The sequence below is a fragment of the Opisthorchis viverrini genome (assembly GCF_000715545.1).
Source record: "Opisthorchis viverrini unplaced genomic scaffold opera_v5_21, whole genome shotgun sequence".
In the NCBI taxonomy this organism is placed as follows: domain Eukaryota; kingdom Metazoa; phylum Platyhelminthes; class Trematoda; order Opisthorchiida; family Opisthorchiidae; genus Opisthorchis; species Opisthorchis viverrini.
The window spans coordinates 1,141,751-1,157,345 of NW_008751677.1; the positions used below are offsets into that span (position 1 = coordinate 1,141,751).

At 45.9% G+C, this 15,595-nt stretch overlaps 1 protein-coding gene across 1 annotated transcript in view; it reads left to right on the forward strand.

Annotated features, from left to right (window-relative positions):
* Positions 1-9,970, forward strand: part of T265_01887 (hypothetical protein) — a gene marked incomplete at both ends in the record, with an annotated part of 18,938 nt that extends 8,968 nt beyond the window's left edge. The window contains 2 exons of the mRNA XM_009166013.1: positions 5,190-5,468; positions 9,476-9,970. Of these exons, the coding sequence (XP_009164277.1) occupies positions 5,190-5,468; positions 9,476-9,868 (672 nt within the window). The remainder of the gene's footprint in view (positions 1-5,189; positions 5,469-9,475) is intronic.
* Between the last annotated feature and the right edge of the window lie 5,625 nt (positions 9,971-15,595).

Consider the following 15,595-nt stretch of genomic DNA (forward strand, 5'->3'; position numbering starts at 1 on the left):
GGTAAAGAACTCCCAGTTCTCCTCTGTTTGTTTAATTTCAAACTAGAGTGGCCTAAAGTGGGACGGAATTTCCCAAATCCGGTCGACCGCCCTTGGTTTTATTGTAGGAAAGGCTGATAACCCCACCGTGAGCTGAGGGCCGCATAGCTTAAGCACATCAGCTAGCTCTGACCAAATGGTACAAATTAACGCAAAGGGCAGTGTTTGTTTAGCTAAACAAATAATAAAAATAATAGGCGTTCATAGCACCCTTCTGATGATGATGTCAGGTAGCTGTGTGACAGTCATATGTGTCAGTCACTATCTATAGCACCTGCTAGGGTAATAATAATAATAATCGTTCAGCTGTAGCACCCTTTCGGTGCCTAGCTGCCATGCCACACCAAGGAGGCACGAGGGCTGGGATACTGCCAGGTCGCCCAAGCCTAGACAGGGAAATCGAGTGGCAGAGGTCGGGTTCGAACCACGGACCTTCCGGCCAGTAAATTCGCGCTCTGCCAGGGTAAACGAACTCATCTACCACCTGTAGGCTTGAGGTTTGGTCTGGTTCCATCCAATCTTGTAGCAGCGCTTTCCTTTTTAACGGATGCGAAGCACCGACCTAACTGTGCAGTAGAATTGTTTAGGTTATTTGAAATTGTTTGCATTTCTAAAGTGTCTGGTCCAAGAGGAGCACTATCGTCGGCGAACTCAATGTCCGTAGGCGAAATTCTCGGAAGTATTTTGATACCTGAGATGTTGGAAACAGGTAAAGAGGTTTAAAGAGGTTGAAGAAGTAAGGCAACAGAGGACATCCCTGCCGGTGAGCAAAGAGCTGACCGGCAAGGGTGCATGCAGATGTCATTTATTGATCATTGGTGTCTCCGCAGCGTTAGTCAGGTCTGGTGGGAAGATCGGATTAGTAATGCTGAGGTACGCCAAATGGTCTTAGGAAGAAGGAACTCTCCTGCGATAGATGAATTACTCACGCCTCACAAGTTGCAGTGGTTGGGACATGTAATCCGCATGCTAGAAGACCGTCTGCCTTACAGAGCTATTTTCTCTCAGCCCTGTGCTGAATGGAAGCGACTGAGAGGTGGACAGTGTATGAGTCTTGTCATGGCAGTCAATTTGACGTCGTTGGTTACTATATTCACCGCGGATGCCTCTTTGAAGACAAGCACACTTATCGCCACACTTCGGTTCTATGGGATGTTTCTTTACTCAAAAGTGGACTTGAGTTAGAAAGGAATTCACTGCCGTCTTTAAACAGAGCGGGTGGAAGATCGTAGTGACGTTTGAGTAAAAACATATATTCGAACACCTATGAGGCTGAAGGGAGCTCCATATTTACAGTTCAATTTTTATCAAAGACCAGTGGTGTGGATGGGAAGTAGCAAGTGGTTGATAGGGTTCTTGTTTGAAGTATTGTTGGTGACGAGGAATAGAGCGCGGCGACAACCAGGGTGACAATGGAAGAGACTTAGGGCTCAGAATCTAGGCTTTATCCATCCAACTCTATTTTCGCGAATCTGTCACTCCCGATAACGATCAGCTTGCACAAAAGAGTACCAGTTAGCGCGTTGGATTCGACGTATATTTGGTGAGTGTCACGCTGGTTTTCGCCTGACGTCCTTGCCCCATTTTTGGGAAGACGGTAGGGGCGCCTCATTCCATTGGTATTCTGTTTTCGTTCCAAATCTTCAACGGAATGTTCGTCAGACTTCACCAGGAACTCGCCGCCTTTTTTGAAGAATGCGTTGAGCAGATAATCCGGACCAGGTGTCTTGTCGCGTTGTGGGAGTGATATCTCACGTCGAATTTTTTGTTTCGTACAACAGACTGGTGTACCGAAGGACGAAGTCAGGTCTTCCAAAAACACCTGCGCCTTTTCGAAAACGAGACCGGTGTCGTGTGAATATTCCAGATCGACAAAATTTTTGTCACAGGCTGTTTGATCTTCGGGGTATTGAAGACCCAGTGTTCGTCTCATTATCTTATCGATCAGGAAATTAAATAGAAAAAAAAGCGCTCAGCTGTAGCACCCTTCCGATGCCCAGCCGCCATGCCACCCGAATTAAGCACGAGGCCTAGTTGCCCAAGCCTAGACAGGGGGAGTCGAGTGGCGGAAGGCGGATTCGAAACACGGACCTTCCGGTCAGTAAATTCGTGCTCTAACCACTTGGGCGATCTCGCCCGAAATTAAATAGGAATGGATAGAACACCCATGACGGACACCGTTTTGTGTATGGAAGCTTTTGGAAAGCTCTCCATGTACTCCCATACGTCCAGAAGTCTGAGAATACAAAGAACTTACTACGTTCACAAGCTTGCGGGCCAAACGTGTCAAGTGGAACAGACTGATCTATCGAGTCGAGTGAAAATCCAGGAATACTAGAATTGTGGGTCGCTTGTACACATGGTGTTGTTCTACCAACCGAAGGAGTGTGAAGATTTGATCAACGCAACTCACACCAGACCGGAATCCCACTTGCTGCTCTCGAGTCAGTGTTTCACGAGCAAGAGTACCTTGTCCTGTTTGCTTCAGAGTTTGGATATTTAATGCAGCTAGATAGATGGTCTCAAGGCTTTAAGAGTGATTTTGCGAAGCCTAAGAATGGCGACGCCGGATGACGCACAGATGTTGCTTGCAAACAGACGAACGTAGTCAACAGTTCTAACTGTTGGACCTACAAGGAGGGAGTTATTAATGGGGTGGAGAGGGGTGGGAGAAAAAGCACGTGAAAGGGAAAAAAGGGAGGCGTCAGCAGTAGCATGTTTTCGGCTACCCTCTCTGTTGAATGCAGAAATTAAGGCAGCGCGGCTAATGTTACCATGTGATGGCTGATGTAGCATGGGTGTGTATGTGTGCAGTTCATGAAAGTACATTGACTGGTATACTGCCGAAGTGCTTAGTATCGTAAGGGGCGAGATGGCCAAGTGGTTAGAGCGCGAATTTACTGACCGGAAGGTTCGTGGTTCGAATCCGCCCTCCGCCACTCGACTTCCCCTGTCTAGGCTTGGGCAACCTGGCAGTATCCCAGCCCTCGTGCTTCCTTCAGGTGGCATGGCAGCTAGGCACCGGAAGGGTGCTACAGCTGAACGCTTTTAGTGTCGTAAACCAAAGCCTGACCGCAAGGCAACGGTGTTTGGCGGCAAATGCAAGTGCACTGCCATATTTAGAGAACAATTCGTCATACATGTTCTATTCCTTAATCTAGAGGACATGGAGACTGTCCGTCAGACCGCTAACCATTGACAAACCTGGTTTAGGAGACTAATTGTCTCGCAAATACCTCACAGTAATAGGTCACTGGGTCGGGGGGGGGGAGTGCGCGAACCGTTACACCGCGGTAATATCCGGTCTCTTCTCAGTCCTGGTGCTAGAGCCTGCAGAGGCAGTACTCACAACGGGGTGTGATAGCAGAGAAGGACTACAGTGTACGAAGGAACACCTCAGGAATGGCCTGTTTTGTTTTTGACGTGTGCATAAACCTAAGTGGTCCGGTCTATGTCACAGCGCGATGCTCGGTGTGGCATGAGGGTACTTCTGATTGTGAAACCGTACGCCGGCTAGAATACTGTCAGGGCAGGCAAGAAGACGATAAGGTCCTCAATAAAAACCTTTGAATAAAAAAAACTGACCACAAGGTAGCTATCGGGTATCGGCATACTACCACAGCAGTATCATTATATAGGTAACAAGTCGCCTTACATGTTTCAATCCCCAAACTGGAGGAACAGGAGTTCGTGTTAGTCAGATCCCTGTCCGTTGACAAACCCTGTATGAAAGCTCTGCGTGTCAAAGTTAGACCCTGAGTATAGTTTATCGGGTCACAAGGGTATACAACTCGCCAAATCAGTTAAGTCTCTTCGCGACGGATTTGATATCAGAACTTGTTGAAGCATCCGAGGAGATTGAGGAGGCGCCGCAAACAAAGTAAAGACCTAGACGGCTATAACGCTTACAGGCAGGGGACCGATGCAGGCTAGTGAAAACTAGCCGTAAGGCAGGACGCACCGACGCTGAAGTCTCACCAGTAGTCCACACATCAGCTGCATTTCTGAAGTGTCTGGTCAGCAAATTCAACAGGTCGGATTTGCTAAACGTCTTCACTGGCGACGAATAAAGAGGATCTTGATCAGTTGACTACTGTCTGGCTTCCATCTGACAGCCACTATCTTATTCATGAAGCCCTATTTGTGCTTCTAAGCCTCCTTACCTTCATCTCTCTACAGAGCACTATCTCAAATCGAACTCCGTATCCGGCGATCCGGCATTACAGAAGTAGAATCGGAACGCTTGTATGGATGAACGCATGATTACTGCAGTTTTTCCCCTCCGGTGTTTGACGGATCATCTTCACAGTAGCCTGAGCTGTGAGCGCAGACCTGAAGAGTCCTGAAAGGTCGCAGTCAGGCGCCAAATAGTGTTCCGATCCGGTTTAAAGCGTAGAAAGGAGCCACTGATGTATTACTGTGTTTTTTGTACAAATTAACTGAACTCTCCGGAGCACCGTAATTTCCCATTGCTAATTCCACTCGATTTCAACCGCGGAACACTTACTCGCAGGATGACTAGAAAATGATAACTGTAGAAATGTTCATTTGTTGGAAATTGTCCTCGGCATGTCCCGTGTTGTTTTTAATAGAAAAATCAGGACACCTTGCTTTCTCAGCAAAATAGTTTGCCATAAAATATGGCCAAATAGATTTTGTAAGAGTGGTTCGATGATGTTGGAAAATCCAAATTGGAGTGGACGCTTTGCTTGGGAGCCACTCAAATCAGGCGGCTTTGACTGGGGGTTCTAAGGAGCCGAATTTGGGGAAAGTCACGTGAGTGGTTACTTAGCTAAGTCATGGATGTATAGTGGATGCCTCTGTCCACGTGGCCGTTCCTGTGCTCGTTTTTCTGACAGCAGAACCCTTCTCTGGCCTGCCTTTCGCAGCACAGAGTACTTTGTGGCTAGAAGATTGTGTATTGGAGTTTTTTCTCTTACTGCAAGACACCGAATCAAATGCGGCCCAGCAGAGTATTCACTTATTTCCAGGCGGAATATTCCATTTTTTGTGTGGAAAATCGAGTTCGTCAGCAGAATACTGCAGCAACCTGAAGTCTCTACTGCTGTCCTAGGCTTCCACATCACCTACCTCATATTTTATCTTGTCTGCTGATCAGTTTTACTTCAAACTGAACATTTTCCTTTTAGTTTCATGCTAACTTCACTGGTTCAAATAGGATGCCCTTCAAACCCATCGTGCCACCCCCAGAGTTTCTGACGAAGGCAGAGGTTACCCGACCCACCGGTCGCTCGCCTAACAAAATTTCCACCGTACTGACCAACGTTCAGAGACGAAATGTTCAAACGTCCGCACCCGCGGAATCCAGGGACTTGACCATGTTTCAGATGGCTGCACAGGGTGAGCTTCTGCTTCTTCAAAGAGAAATTGAGAATCGGGCTTATTCTCTAGATTTACAAGATAACCAGGTAAGTCCTTGTTGATCGTCAGTATGTATCTCCTTGTCAGTTAACTTCTCGAATATCCGAATGCGCCCCTCTATGCTCTCACCGTTTTGCAGAGAGTGGTAGATCTGTTAGAAGGCTCATAATACTTAGGCCATACACTGGACATCTTTCTGGTGCACAATTCCCTACATAATAATACATTATATATATATATATATAATATATATATATATATAATATGATCGTTCGATTATGCTGCTGTTTTGGGTTTCCTGCTTCCACCAGTTCATCTAGTGACACCCATACCTCATCTGATGTACAATTATGTTTGGCATGCCGAAGGCGTGTGCTCGATAAAACCCTTCATAGCCTCGAATTTCGTTTGGGATCAGGTCCCATACGGGGATGTGATCGACTTGTTTTCGTACCTGCACACGATAACATAACGGAGCCATATATATCATTCGATTTTTATTCACTACTCGTTGCTAAAGCCACGTAGTCTCGTATGAATCACGGTTTCTGAATGAGTTTAGCATAACGATGTAAATAATACACTGAACCTTTCTTTCCGTTGCTGGTCAGCACCTCATAAAAATCCCCAAGCTTTTTTTGTTAATCACTCTTCATTCGTAGTTAATCACCCTTCATTCGTAACGCGTGGTTCTACGGATATATGTTACTCTATTGTTTCAAGTGGCACAAGAATAAAATACTTTGGAAAAAATCTGACACTTTTATAGAGTCACGCGATGCGTCCTAATATTTCTTACCACGGACTTCATGCTGACGGTCACAGGTGTTACATGTGAGGGTACCCTTATCGTTACGTTCGAAGAGTCGAAAGGATGGAAGGCTGATAAAAGGTTATAGCATACGAACTAAATGGTCGAAAGTTCATTGACCTTCAAACTCTTGAAATGGGTGTCTGGTATTCGGCTGACAAATGTCATTGAGATTCCGTATCATTCTTTCCCTAAAGGTGATAATTTTCATACCTAGTTTTGTGCTATTCGTTGAACACGTCCATCCAGGACTACAGTCAGGCGAAGACACTCACCACTATACTACCGAGGACTATACTACAAGGGGCGAGGTGGCCCAATTGGTTAGAGCGCGAATTTACTGACCGGAAGGTCCGTGGTTCGAACCTGACCTCTGCCTCTCGACTTCCCCTGTCTAAGCTTGGGCAACCTGGCAGTATCCCAGCCCTTGTGCTTCCTTCGGGTGGCACGGTAGTTAGGCACCGGAAGGGTGCTACAGCTGGACGCTTATTAGTTATGAGAGATAATTCCTGTACAGGGAATCAGTTCGGTCTGTTCAGTATCAGTTATCCTAGTGGCTCTGGCTGATATACTTCACCACTTAGATTTGGTGTTCCAAAAGACTTGTAATCCTTCTTCCAAAGTGGTGGACCTCATTTCCAATGGCCATCCCATAGACAGTTTCAGCACGACTGAATCCGAGATCTTGGATGTGATGGAGTCAGTTGGTTGCCGAACGTGTTTCGTGAACTATCTACACCATAACGTACTGCGCCCTTGTCTGTGCCATTTGTCGAAACTTTTTGTGAAAGTTGCTTCCAGGTGTTAGCCGTTTTGGTCTCAAAAACAAAGTGCAAGCACCAACCAACATTAATTTTGTACACTTAAGTCACTCGCAAACCTGTTATGCTACATGAGGCAGATTGTGTTGTAATATGCCAAAAGGAAGAGTAGAACAGGTTAAACAACCCGAATTAGTTCTCCGTGACACGGCCCCACCTCCACTTTCAATAGGATCGAATGTTAGGAGAGGGACCAATCTGTTTTCGTCCTGTCGGCATCTGCATGAATGACAGCTCATACGCCTGAGTATTTACACGCGTGAGCAGTAACGGGCGAACAACCAAGATTTCAGGCGGCTAACTATACGATTTCCGCCTATCCCGATTTCTGGAATACAATCCATATCGCAAGACGAACCTCTTCGGGAATTTACATACATAACAACGATCCGTTTAACAGTCTAGTTTATCCGTATCTCTGCTGCTGTTTACTCGTCTGGAGACATACAGTGGCTACCTTTCGGTGCATGGCTGTCGTTAGTCCCTAGTCTAAAGATCTGCATACCAATCTTGTCATTAATTATTTCTGCATGAGAGATCGTTCAGCGTTCGGTGCCTAACTGCTATGCAACTCCAAGAAAGCACGAGGGCTTGGATACTGCCAGCCTAGACAGGGTATTTCCGCGTAACACTGGTGGTATTTCCCATCTGCCTTATACATTAGGAAAGCGTGGTGCTTTCGTCCGTACGTTTTTGTGTAACACACGGCAGTGAAGCATCGGTGTTGAACACTGATGTCATGCTGTCGATGATGATGATTTAGTGTAATATGGGGGAACAAACCAAATTTGCTGACTTATCATACATCTTCGCCCTGAGTCACTCAGTTTATATTTTTACGGTTGCTGATCGCCTCGCCAAATCCTAACCAGTAAGCAACTTGAAAAACCACGAATAACAGGATCCCCAATAACTTGAACTGAGCTGTGAATAGTAAAACAACTGAATGCTACTAAACCGATTTGCAGACCTAAATATCCCATACGTGGACAAGGTATTATGCGAACCAATGTTCAGTTCATTACAAAGAACCCATATGTATTCGAACTTAGTTGCGGGTGTGATGCTCCGGAATCTATCGAAGCACTTCCACCAGATTTCCACAGCAATTAATTGAGTATAAAAAAGGCTGGACGGCGTGGTTAAGACTCCGTTAGTTTTGGTTCGTCAACCAGCCCGATGAACACACCAACGACTCGGGTATTTTTCTACGATAGCCAATGAGCACAATGTAGAAGCCATCATTTCGGATTGGCAGGAAGTCCTAACGTTGAACAGGGACAGTGTAACGTTTGAACGCGCGCGTGGAAGCACTTGGTAGGACAGAAGTACCGAAGATTTATTTAGCAACTTCATACATCCCACTGCAAACCTAATTGGGATCAAAGTGAAACGTTTGCATTGTATTTCAACCAAATCGAGGCCTGCCATTCAAATATAACGCGTTGACCTCTTCGCTCATTTTGGTGAAAAAGACATTATACTTTTCCTGGTTCACTTGAAATGTCCGATGCATTTCTAATACCATGCCTAAAGCACATCGTTTTGTGGAAACCAAAACACAACACTTAAGGAACAGTATTATGTAGTAAAATCGTGTAGGTTGTCGGTGCTCCTAGATGTTACGAATGTGACACTAAGAGGTAAGGAGGTTAGGCACAAGATGGGAAAGGTGCTATGGTAGTTTTTGAGGTGAATTCTGCGCCCTCCTCTCTTCTCGGGAGGTTATATGTTCATCTCACAAAGTGGCATAGAGGCACATTTTCTTTCCATAGACTAAGCTGTTTAAGGAATCGAAAACGTCCATGGTTCGCTTGTGGCTTTGCCGGCAAACGCTAGCGATATCCAGAACGTATACAGAACAAGTCGAAGAATTCAATATGCTAACGGTTTCCCGCACAAGGATCAGAGAATGTTTTTGGTTTTGCTACTCCAATAAGCTTCGCCGTAGTTCTCGAACTCGACAAAGTTTGGTCAAAACGTTGTCAGGGAATGGTGCAGTCATTCTGGATTTTGGCAGTCGGTGATTGCGATAATCCCCCGCTGGAGAATATCGAACTTTGTGAATCTGGCCAATCCAAGCGTTTGAGTAGCCCGCGCTTCATTCAGGCAGCAGTTACAGCAACACGGCGCATTAAGGGACAACAGAAACAAAAACCTATTAACCTCGATTTTAGTGCTGCATTGTTCCGCAGTTTCTGCTCGACTTTTGGCAGGTCACCTGTAATTTCTCGGGCTAGTGTATTAAAAACTGTCCAGAAGTTATGAACGGCTTTTCACTCCCTCCACGTTGTGCGCCGGCCCGTAGACGAATGGACCCATATGTGAGTTTTCATCTTCTGAACTTTCCTCATGGACGATGAGATTCAGGTGTCACTCGTGTGATTCTCATCGTTCCTTTGCTATTTCTTTCTTTCCCTAGGGTTTTTCGCCTCTGTTGTGGGCTTGTGCCAACGGACAGAAGGGTGCGGTCGAGCTATTGCTTTATCATGGTGCCAATATGCTACTCGCCGGCGATAATGGTGAAAATGGCCTTTTGCTTGCCGCTTGCAGGGGCCATTATGATGTGGTCCTCTACCTGCTGCGAGCTGGTTTCCCAATTAACCTGTCGGACGAACTGTGTAATACTGCGCTCATGTTCGCTGCGTACCACAACAATGCAGCCATCGTATCTTTATTGTTGGACTGGGGTGCTGATGTGACCGTAACCAATGCGGACGGCTGGTCTGCGTTGGACTTCGCTGTCAGACGGCGGTCGCGTGCTAGTCAACGTCTGATTGAGAAACACATAGTATCGCTTATTCAGGGGCAATGACACGTTTCCTACCGCATTTACCGTTGCATTTCCACCACACTTTTTCTATCCGATTTGATACGTCTTTTCGTCTTATTTTTTCAACGATACAATACAGATGCGTAATATTCACGGGTTTCCCTTTCTCGCGCATAAACGGCTGAACAACGGAATCAAATCAGCTGAGTTCCGTCGTGCTGTGTGAATAGATACTGGGAGACGAATAACTTCATCATCGCCAGTGAACTATTCAACGAAATCCAAAAGACAAAGCACCTGTGTATTGGTCGATTGAGTTCATTTTGTCTTAACTTCGGAACTAGTTCGCAATTTTGTTAGATCCTGAATTTTAGACAAATTAGTGTGATTGGTCATGGCTGTGTAGGTCACAGCTGAGCGTGGTCTCTGTGATGAACGCTCAACTGGTGCCGTTAAAATACAAGGTACTAATTAAGGATTCGTATCTTGTCCTAAAGGATCTAAATCGTTCATCTGTAACATTTTTCCGGTGCCTAGCTGCTATGCTACCCTGAAGGAAGCATCAGGGCTGAGATACTGTCAGGTTGCCGAAGCCTAGGATAGGTCGAGATGCAAAGGTAGGGTTTCAACCACGGACATTCCGGTGAGCGAATTCGCGCTCTAACCACTGAGCAATCTCGTATCTTGTCTAGCTTAACAAGATTGAACACAGTGCTAACGTCTGAACTATTACAATGATCACAGTGAGTTCCACTCGTATTACTTGCTGTGATGGGATTAAGTGCACTCTGTAAGCGATCTGATACCATCAATACACAATGCTTGCTGAGCTTGCACTGCAGTCTAGCCTTATTTTGGCAAACAATAGGTGGGCCTACGACTCTATAGTTTTTTTTCCGACTTAAAATATCCCACACTTTTCAGTTTATTATTGTGGTCCAATTCAATAGCAGATCTCGATTATTAATGCGGACATACGCAGCTAACCACTTTAAGCGTCATGCACGGCCCGGTGATACTAGGGTTGATTTTAGGTTGTTACACCCACAAGACTGACAGAAATGTACACCATACCCTGGTTTCCGCACCAGATTATGGTGCTTTGGCAAAATATGTGAGAATTTTGTTCATTTCGAACATTTTGTTCGTTTGAACGGTCGTCCTCCTGTTCTGGCGCGATTATCCCGGTGAGTCAACATCAAAGAGAAGCACTGGACTCGAGTTTCGTTCTTATCAGAGCTCATCAGCAGTGCATATCCAATGGTCGTGCTGGGATTTGAACCCCGGACATCTGACGTAAGGCGAGCGTGTAACCACTACTCCACCAATGCACGTTGGACGCATCTGAATTTTCACGCCTGAACAGGCGAACGTATTCACACTTGAGCGATGTGATTGGTGTGCCCGACTCATCGAACGACGACCCAGTATCTGTCCTGGTGTGACGATCGATGATGTGAGAATTCCGTTACACGCTTGCAAGCGGATTATCGATTAGCCATGAGACATTCTGCAGTGTTCCGCGCTCAACATATCTGGAAGGATGCGGTACACGGGATTCCGGCACATTTGAGCGATGACGGTAGGTTGTGAATTCACGGAAAGGACCAACTTCTATACTCAAGGCTGCACTGATTTAGTCTCTCACAGTTAATGTAGCTATCGAAATACGTGAACTCAGGTTCTTCGGGTTAACAACTGATGAGGTTACAAGGAAACTGAAAATGCCAGAGCAAGAGGTTGATTTCGGGCCGAAGGAGGCAGCCGATCTTCATCCCCCGCTAAGGTCTGATTGAACATCGTATAGACTGCCATCGTATAGACTGACTAGTCGTCTCCAGCAAATCCTTACGAAACATTCAGCCGGATTTTTTCAGTGGTTACTCCATCATCGAAAAGAGAAACCTGGCAAGGAATTTTCACATGGTTTTACCTGACCCGACGCATGAAAATAGAGGGCATAGAAAAGGTTCGTAAATTTCTGTGGCGTCCTTAGTGAGATTTCCAAGTTACTAGAAAGGTATTTTTGAGAAGGAACACTGTAGTGTGGATCGTCGGCAATCGGAGCACTGCTAAATTACGTAACATAAAAAACATAGAACCTTCTGCGCGAACAAAATTCTTCCTAATTCTGGTGAACTTCCATGCCCCCGCAGTGATGGCGTAACAGAAAATCTATGAAACACCTGATGATGGAAGAAACTTATAACTCGAAGTCCCAGATGCCTCAGTTTAATAACTTAGGTACGGTGCTGCAATAAGCTCATCGATGAATTCCCACACAAAAGTGAGTCAACCGTACGTTTGAATGCTCTCGATTATCTAAAGGAAGAATTGGGTTCAAAAGTCGACGGTACTACTTACATGCTGGTAGGCATGACTACACAGCGTATCTCACGTGATCACGCTCGCGGCATCGACGCATGGGCAGTCCTGTCTCTGAGGAACACAAGCTGTCCTAGATGACTGGAATGTCCCCTTCACGGCGGTCTACTTGGAACATTGCACACAGGGACACCACCCTAAAATGTGAATGGGAGCTTCTCTGATTCTGTAGGCCGAAGACGTCTCGAAGCAGTACAAAGTAAGCTTAATTCAGAAATTGAGGCAAACATCACCAGACCCAAGTCAAAGCAACCGAATAGAAGACAAGGACACAGACACATTAGATATTATGATGTTCCTACTGGATGTTGAGTCGAGCCGAGCAGTCCAGACGACGGTCCTCGATGGAAAATCAGTATCCTGTATTACTTACTTTCGACGGTTTCTTGCCCCCTGCGTCGAATTTTAAGTTCGAGAGTTTCATGAATTTAGGGCCAAATGAAGTCATTGAAATTAATACGTCTACAAGGTGACACCGCTTGTAACCAAGCCGTTAGAACTGTGCTCTAACAGGTCTTTAGGATGAGTTGTTTGTTGAGCCTGTGGGGCTGTTTCACCTAAAGTAAGCGGGATCCGATATTTATTGCATTTGTAATCAGACGAACCCGTCATCGGGTTCCAGCGGCGCGTACAACGGTGGATGGTTTTCTCCTCTAGTTCCAAGATTGCCTTTTACGTGTTATTTCTACACTTATTCAACCACTAATCCATTAAGCGTTTCGATACCTGAACGAAAGAGAATTTCTCGGGTGTGCCCAGAGTTCAGCGGTGTATGATGTTGCACAAAACTGCAGTAGATAAGTGAACTACAGATTGAGCGCTGAACTGTGGTATGGTGAATCTGCGTGAACAGTTGCTATGGGGGACGCCAGGTTTCACAAAGGTGTCTACTGAACTTGAATGCACGATTACAGCACGAAGAGGCAAAAATTGCTAGCCCTCGTCAGTAAGTACCCAATGAAATGAGTTACTGTGTGTACGATGATACCGAAACTTTTTGTGTCAGACAGCAGGCTACGGAGTAACTGACTAAATATGAAAGAGCCCCATTCAAGTGACACGAGCACAATAAATAAAAGCGGGGGCAGGCGTCGGTGATGACGATACGCCCATTTCAGCACCAAGTGCTGGGAAAACCAGCTACAAAGACGATTATTCGCTAGTATCCGATTCGTCAAAGATGCTCCGGCTCGAGAAGTGAGGGCTATGATTATATCAGAACTACTGGCAGCTGCTACACAGGCGGTTCATGTTCGTGGCAGGTGGAGTGTACACGAAGAACGGATGAGGCTCAAGTACAGTGCTTGAACTGTGTTTGAGTCCCAAAAGATATTCAACATCTAGTGCAAATGCAGCAGGTTGCAAGCCACTTGTTGGCACATTTGTTTAAGAATTATAACGCCTGAAACCTCAGAGGATTTCACGACGGTGCAACACAAGAAGGCTCGCACGAAATGGTATTCATGCGGAAAATTACCTGGGTGCCTGACGGAAGTGTCGAGAACTGGGATTTACAGAAGCTGTCTTCGGTGCACCCATCATCCGACTTATACCATGTAGTAGAAGCAATCATGTGATACATAAACACAGAGCACGCTCAATCAACCGACTTCAAATGGCTTTTCGCTGGTTAGGTCGTCTCCGAATGATCACACCGCACTTATTGAGTCCAAATCATGCGGCAATTCTCTCGATGGTCGGAGTGGTAAACATTTTTATAAAAGCCAGTAGATGGTAATTGATCAGGTGGCTATTGATCTGTTCGCCGAGCTTGGCAATTGATTTGCAAGCGTTTCGTCACCATTCGAGGAGACATCTTCAGTACGCTAACAATATTCCAACACTACCAAAAGCCGGTAGACTTGTTATGTGTTCTGTAATGAATACAGTTTCTTAGAAGCCGATCACGGTGTCAGATCGTTACTAACACCAGGTCGGAGAGTGACGTATTAATAATGAAAGCCATGTAGTCTGATATTCGGTCCCCCGGAGACCCACGCACGGTCGCCGATCTTCATCATTTCGTACATTCCCAGCTTCCTACCTATTGCGACTAGTCGAAAGTATTGACGCAACCGCCCGTTAACAAGCAGGTGCTGGCATAGCTCTAAACTCGTCCGTTTTGATTAATGACCGAGTTTTTTTTTGCCCTGATGATTTTGAAGTTTTAGACAAACCCCAGGATCGTGAGTGTGTACTAATTATCGGAAATCAGGCGCAACTTGACCGTTACCTGGGTTCAGTCACTGAATTCGCATATCAGCGCATACGTCTTGTCCCAGGGGGGAACCTGAGTGCTGAATTTGGCGGTCTAGGTCCAAATAAGGATAGGAAAGGGTTGCCTATACATCGTTAGTAACTCACGTGAAAAGGACGCCAAATGCTGATGAATACGAAAGCGGCGGTATCCTCTTCCTAAGCGTATATCCTAACTCAGTCCGGGCTCATGCCATCCCATCTCTATCACCACGGTTTATTCCAAAGTCCTAGATCCAAACTTAGCCTAAAAACTCACATGAAGACAACAATATGAATCTCAGGGAAACGATTCTAGGGGTGGCTTAGTGGTATGCGTCATACACGCATGGTCGGCCGAGTCGGACTCATTTGGTGAGACCGCTGGGGAGTCCTGATAATCCGAGAACCTTCGATCGAGTAGACCACCCGACTGCAAAACTGCCCATTTAGGTTATATCCTGAAGTAGGTTGGCAGTTTCTTGTCAAACAATTTGATATGAGCACATCTGGAAGTTACTCTCTAAAATACCCCATGGTTCCGCGTTTTCCCTCGAAATTGTACCCCGATTTTGGCAGTGCTCAAGCTTTTACACACAGTCCTTCGAAATCTACATGCCTATCTCTACCTCCGTCAATGCCCTCTATCTTGAATGTTCCCAACACTAACACCTAACCACTCAACAGCCCACCGATTTGTCTGCACTTTTCCAACAATTTCAGATAGCTTCCGCACGTACAATAACTCAACACTTCAACTTCTTGAAGGTTCTGAAAAATTTTTAGGCCCCGTACATTTGGTAAGTTTCCCCTTCAGAATATCTCCTCCTTCCAGATGGGAAAAATTTATGAGCCTCACTTCGGGTTTGACCGAAAATCCCCATATCCCGTCGTCATTGGGGCAGGCTCACTTCCGCCATCTTACCGCCAGTATCACTGCAAATGGCCCTCCGAACTAGTGTCAGCAGGTTCCCGATCTAGTTACATTCCACTAGTCAGGTTTATCCAGACTCACTAGTTAGTCGACCCGACCTAAAGCTGCCACCTTGACGTGGTGGTTGGGCTTGAGTGCTGCAATGATCCCGCGGGCTACACTGGCTGGAACTTCGTTCCACAAGGTGCAATCATGCCAGGAAGGCCAAAGGGGAG